General features: G+C 33.3%; 1 protein-coding gene across 1 annotated transcript; it reads right to left on the bottom strand.

Moving 5' to 3' along the window:
- Positions 1-2,548: 2,548 nt before the first annotated feature.
- Positions 2,549-5,717, bottom strand: LOC133688847 (GDSL esterase/lipase WDL1-like). The gene is made up of 7 exons (XM_062108469.1): positions 5,573-5,717; positions 5,281-5,425; positions 3,796-3,873; positions 3,490-3,630; positions 3,273-3,349; positions 3,033-3,179; positions 2,549-2,881 (listed from the first exon to the last, which is right to left on the bottom strand). Exons 2-7 carry the CDS (start codon positions 5,389-5,391, stop codon positions 2,671-2,673), a joined length of 765 nt encoding a protein of 254 aa, XP_061964453.1. The 5' UTR covers positions 5,392-5,425; positions 5,573-5,717; the 3' UTR covers positions 2,549-2,670.
- Between the last annotated feature and the right edge of the window lie 836 nt (positions 5,718-6,553).

The raw sequence follows: 6,553 nt of genomic DNA, 5'->3' as shown, positions 1-6,553 counted from the left end.
CATGGATCCAAACACTGTGAGTTTGACAAATCATGCCAGACCCAAGGTGCGTTGATTTAGCCTTGGGTTTGATAGTCATACCAATATGTTTAGGTATGATAAACATGCCTGATTTGAAAAACAACTAACAAAGAGGATAATTATATACTTTAGTTGTCAGGAGAGAAGAAAAGAAAGAAAAAACACAAACAGTCAATCACTGGCAACAATCTAACCATTATTTGTCTACACGTGCTACACTATATGGAAGAGGGCACGACTGCATATCTAGTGAGACGACGGATGATCATATTTGACCATTGAAAAGTGTCACACGTGCTTTTTTAGTAGCATGGGTACCACTCATTCGCTTGGCAAGAAAAAACAAGTCAAAAAAACATATCGAAAAGTTGAGAAATTAAAAGTGAAACTACTATTACAATCCACAATAAAATATCTTTTGATCTACAATAATTTCCCCACACCATTTAGCTTTCGATATAATTTCACAAATTGCATAACTTCACAACAAAACTAATTCAAATCAATACTTCTTACCACTTAATCACTAAGAAATAAAAAGAAATCAACAAAACTCTTCCTTCACTTCTTCTCCTCCCAGAATCGTCTCTCTATACCCAATAAACCCTATAAATTCTTCAATTTCTCTAACTTAAGTCTCCTTTAAATTTCTTTTGATCACTAAAACTAACCCTCTTTGATGTAATTTTCCAAGATTTAATGAAATTTAACCAAGAAAACCCTAAGCCCCCTTTTGTTTTCCAAAGTCACGGGACATAAGTGAAAGGGAGGGGTATTAATAGTTAATTTTTTGGTATTTGCTGTTTGACCCTGTTTTGCCTTTATATTTGATTTTGTCCCCACAAGATTTTCTCTTTCTACTAACTTAGTGTTATTTGTCCTTCCTTTTATTCAATTTCACCCTCTCTTCATTTAATTCAATTTTTATTTTGAAATTAACCCTTGCATTACCGGGTTAATTGTTTTATACTTCACTAATATCGTGAATTCTTTTAACTTAGGGTTTACAAATTGGTTATGCAATCTCGACCCATTTTTAAAATAATGGACACGAAGTTTTAAATCTTTAAGAAATCATTTCAATCTATTTAATATATTTTTATTTATTTCCTAATTAATCCATTTTATTTCCAGGTTAAAACTTAAATTTTTATTAATACTGAAAAACTTATGTCGGAGGTTTACAAATTCTACCTTAGGTAGTGCCACATTATACCCAATGATATGGCTGTCATGGTTTTCCATGATCTCCCCACGATTATAAGCTCTATAATTAGGTGTTATCCCATCAGGAAGTGGGTTATCCCTTCTTCCTCTTTCTACTTCCTGGATGGCCATGAATGACTTTAAGGTTTCCATCATAGCCTACATTTACAGATTGATCTGCTTAGCTCTTTTGGTTTGTTCTTGCCATTGCCTATGGTTTTCAGCTATAAAGTCTTAAAGTTCTTAATGAAAATACTTTGTGTTTGTTCATCAAGCCTTCTCTTATGCTCTTTTAGTGCCTTAATCCTGTTGCTTTTCATCTTGGTTCACCTTTAGAATTGCTATAGATCTTAAGATTCTATTAGTGACCAAGGGTTTCAAGCTCTAATATCAATTTGACATGGTACGTCTTGATTAGTCCTTAACAGGTAATATGTATATACTTAGAATTGGAAGAAGAATAAGAGAAAGAATAGATAGAACATGGCAGAGAGAGAACTGCTCAAACAAACTAGAATTTTATCAGTTGAATTACAAGTTTCTGTACATTGATTCATTTATACAAGAATCCATCCTCTCTAACTAATAACCAAACTTGAAATTAATTGCTAACTAATCCAACTGAATGACTAACTAATCAAAACTTCCATGTGTAATCTTCTTAATCTAGTTATAGAATTGCTTAACTTCCCATGACAAAGACTATATATAGTTCCTTCGATTAGACAAAACTTTCCCAGTACGAACTACATTCTCAACAGTAGTAATGAGCTTGCGGATTCCAACAGCGACCGCATTATTCATACCGGACTTTGACTTGACACCCTAATGAAATCAAAACATTCTCACTAATTATAGTAATATGCCTAGTAGAGATTTCATGGAAGAGGTTTAAGGTGCCCGTGTTAAACTTGCTGATTTTCCGGACATGCTTGCAGACAACCTATGGTAGAAAGCAATTATGCAGCTGGATATTGTAATTTCAGCATCAGTTCCTCTCCTTTTTTGCTTTCCTTTTGACAATCCCTGAGACTTCGTCTCATGAGGGTTGTTGCATGGTTAATGATACTTGCCGAGCATCATGTTGATATTTTGTTTGCGTCTACCTCGTATGTTAAGAAGGCTCTCTGGTTGTTCCTTTTTTTCTTTTTCTGTTTTTCAGCTATTATACAATAATTATGTTTCTCTTAAAACGATCTTTTTTTTTTCCTTCAACTTGGATTTTCATCGAGTAAGAAAATATTCTTTGTGAAATAACTGTTTTTTTTTTTCAACCGCTACATTTATTAGCAGTTTCTAGCCATTCATTTATTGCCTGCAGTGATCTGAAAGCTATGTTTATGTTTTAGTATGTGGTGATGAAAATATCCAGAATGATACGGTTAAACATCAAGATGACGCACCTCCCAGTAAAGGGAAAAAATAAATAGTGATTGTTGGGTTCTATTCCCACGGAAAACTTCCGAGCAAATCAAGCTCAGAGACATTTACGGTCTTTCCCTCAGGACTGACCGGATCATACGGCGAATCCTCGGAAAATTCAGTAGGCATTGCCCTCCAATGAAGACTTGGTTCCCAGTTGGCCTCTTTGATGACTTTTAGAATCTCCTTGACGACTATCTTGCTCCCCTCCGGTGCAAAATGGACTCCATCCCTGCATACAAGTATAAGAGATCAGCATAAGATAGGAGTGAGTACTCAAAATGGATTTGGCTGGGGTTTGATTAATAAAGCCTGAAACCGGAAGTGATCTCTGGTTGTTTCATTCTTTTTTTTTCAGCAGGAATATTAAAAGATAAACTTACGTAAAGCAAACAGTTTCCCAATTATCAATTTGCTGCGTTGCAGTCCAAAGATCAATTGCCTCCAGGTTCATCTCACGGCACACCTCTAAACATGCTTCTGAATATATCCGGCAGGACTCATTTGTTCGAACCATATCTATTAGATCACTGTTTAAAAAACAATGGATCCTCATTAGCGTTGTCCAATGTATTGTAAACCAAAAACAAATCACAGAAAACGACAGAATGAAAATAACGCACCCCACATGGGCACGAATTTGTTCGTCACTGACAGGAGGAGCGGTGAGAAAGATGACGCGAGTCTTCTCCGAAAGGCTCTGGTAATCAGACAACAGTGTTGACGTACCAAATTGCATGCACACGGGAAGTGGGAAATATTCAGTGTTCTGTCTAATAGTGCTTGAGGGTGCAATTCTGTGCTATGGTGAAGCAACATTCTACTTTCCAATCATATTACCTTGAGATGTATAGCAATCTTCCTGACATTCTCAATGTACTCAGAAAGTGGTACATGAGGACCAAGTCCAGTTGCAGGAGGCTGGGTAGAATCGTTACCGCCAAAATAGACTATTACCAAGGAAGGTTGTTTGGCAGCATCCTTGATTGATAATCACAGAAAATCAGAATCCAAGCATGACTATAACAAGTTAATTAACAGCAAAACAAAAACCCTAAATAGAAAACAAAACAAAACCGCTGGAAAATTCTTTAAACTAAGACTACTCTGGTTCAGGTCTCCCTGTTGGCGACAAAAAGAAGACACCTTTGGAAAAACTTGGTCAAGAATCTGCACCGCACGCCTTGAATTCCAACCCGAATATCCTCGCAATATTATATCTGCCTGCGCCCATTTGTAAACCAAAGCTAGTCATTGCGAAGGAAAAACTTTATCCTATAGTAGTCATCACATCTAAGAAAAATGTATGGTAAAAAATAATGTCACTTTTAAAATTGGAATTCTTTTCTTGTGCTCCAGATTATAAGATAAAAAGGAAAGAAAAGAAACTCCCTGGTGCTACACCCAATCACAAGAGATTGTTTATTAGGATAATTTTTGTTATTTTTTTATATTGGTCTAATTAGATTATTTATTTGTGCTTAGGTCGGATATATTTTTTATACATTAAAAAAAATATTCAAGAATTACTAATGTATTTTTTTAAAAAAATTAATTTGTATAGAGATTGATTTAATGTGACCCGATTAACTTGATAAGTCTAAAGATAACATGAACAACTAGAAAAAACATAGAAAAATATTTTAAAAGTCAATTTTTAATTAACCTAATGTTAAAAGATGAAATTTAAAAACAATCAATTAAAAAAAGATAAAAAAAAAATTAGAACATCCCTAATTAATCTAATAAATCTAGATCATGAGATTGAGATAACTCAATAGAAAACTAATCAAAACAAATTATAAAGCTTAATTCTCAATGAATATAATTTTGAATGATGAAATTAAAAAAAAAACAATTAGAAAAGGAGGCAATAGAAAAGAGCTGAGGTAACCTAGATTAACCCGTCAAACTCGTGACTCAGCAGCCATGAAGTTAAAATAGTCTCATAGAAAGCATGCCGAAAGAAATTATAAAACTTAATTCTCAATCAACTCAACAATAAAGAATAAATTGAAAAAAATAAAATAAATTATAAAAAAAAACCAAGTTAACCCATAGAAACCGTAACTTAAGTCATGAAATTGAGACACCTCAATAAAATTATAAAAATAAATTATGAAATTTAATCCTTGATAAATCTAATATAAAAAACTGAAATTAAAAAAATATTAAATTTAAAAAAGCAAGAAAAGAAGAAAAACATGTTAAAATAAACAAAATACTATGAGGAGAAGAGTAATTTCATCCCCTCACTTAGTTTTTTAATTTTTAATTAAAGCCACTATGAATCCATGCACTATCTAAAAGATAAGAAATGTGGATCCCAGCAACAAGGACATGAAAGCTGTGTTGATGATCCACGTAAACCTTCTTAACGGCCCACGTCATAGCATTTCGCAAAATTCTCACACCACATGTATTATATCTATCTATCTATCTTCTTTTTTCAAAACAAAAAATATTTCAATTCGAGATTTCTCGGAGGCGAAGAAATATATTGAAATGCAGCTCATAGACAAGGATAGTCATTTACGAGTTATATATGGTTTAATCAACTATTATTATATTATTCAAGTTCAAATCCCCATAGAAAAGAAAGAGGAAAAGGAACAGGGGAAAGAAGAACACCTTGCGAGCATAGATGTGAGCAAGAAGAGCACCCCAGCCTTCATTGCTGTAGCTGAACTGAACTATTGATGATCCAAAGAGCACGAACTGTGGCCTCTCTGGTCCAACCATTTCTTTTCTTCTCTCTGTTTTTCTGTGATGAATCCTGTATTTATAGAGCGTTTGAGTTTTCTTCTAGAATAATTTGAGACAAAAAGTAAAGGACGGCATCTTCTCGGTACTCTCTACGTTCAGAATTGAGATTAGATATTTTTATTTTTATTTTTTTTTATTGAAATAGCGTTAAGATTACCATCGGGTTGTTTTGAATTTCAATGTCGAAACGGTGGCGACGAGCTCCTAAATTACAAAAGCGTTTAATTGGCTCTTTCTTCAAAACCACTGACGCGTTTATTGTATGAGAGAGAGAGAGAGAGAGAGAGAGAGAGAGAGAGAGAGAGAGGCTATTGGCACGCTTCTTCGAATTGTTATATTAAATACCTACACTGTCCTTACTTAAAACTTTAAACAATAATTACAGAAAATACTAAAAGGTTATGGAGCCCATCTCATAATTCATTACGGATTCATGCAGTAAATTTATCAGATTATTAAAGCTGGCTTTAAAGGTGTTTTTAGACTTTTATATGGGATATATTTGGTATTGTAGAATTGATGAGAGGTATATATATCTTTTTATCTTTTGACTGCACAATGTAAAATTTTAAATATCTTTGGAAGCAAAATTTTGGTTTGTTTTGGTAGAAGAGCCTTTTTGTTTGAGTATAGTGAAATTATTAAAATATTATTTAATTTTAAAATAAATGCTTTTGTCTTTAGGGTTTTTGGTATTTTTTGTATTGTGGTTTTTTTTTAAATTTTATGTAGAGTCAAAGGTGTTTTGGTATTAATAAAATAAAAATAAAAAAATAAAAAACTGCTAGCGCATGATCAGAACATGTCAATGTGTAAAGGTTGTCAATGCCATTTGGCCAGCGCTTGACACCTCCTCTAGTATCCAAAAATACCCAACCATCATCACAAGCAAAATGTCTCCTGACCAGTGTGTGTTGTCTTAAGTGCGGCCATTAGGAGTCGGCGGCTGGATTTCTCTCTCCTCCACCTTTTTTTTCTCTCTTTCACCCACCCTAAGTTAAAAAATGTCCTAATCTTTTGTATCATTTCAATTGCGGTTCTTATATATTTTTATTATTCTAAATTTGCTTTAAATTCTTTTTATATATTTTTTAATTTCATCATTCATCATTTAATTTTATTTTTATGTTAGATTTGA

The sequence above is a fragment of the Populus nigra genome, chromosome 3 (genome assembly GCF_951802175.1).
Source record: "Populus nigra chromosome 3, ddPopNigr1.1, whole genome shotgun sequence".
Classification (NCBI taxonomy): Eukaryota; Viridiplantae; Streptophyta; class Magnoliopsida; order Malpighiales; family Salicaceae; genus Populus; species Populus nigra.
The sequence above is the reverse complement of the archived record's forward strand: the minus strand, read 5'-3'. Positions and strand labels throughout refer to the sequence as shown.

Coding starts and splice junctions, on each gene's coding strand:
- LOC133688847 (XM_062108469.1), bottom strand. CDS start 5,391: ATGGTTGGACCAGAGAGGCCACAGTTCGTGCTCTTTGGATCATCAATA. Junction 3,874..5,280: donor CTCACATCTATGCTCGCAAG/GTGTTCTTCTTT, acceptor AAATGGGCGCAG/GCAGATATAATATTGCGAGG. Junction 2,882..3,032: donor TGGGAAACTGTTTGCTTTAC/GTAAGTTTATCT, acceptor ACTTGTATGCAG/GGATGGAGTCCATTTTGCAC.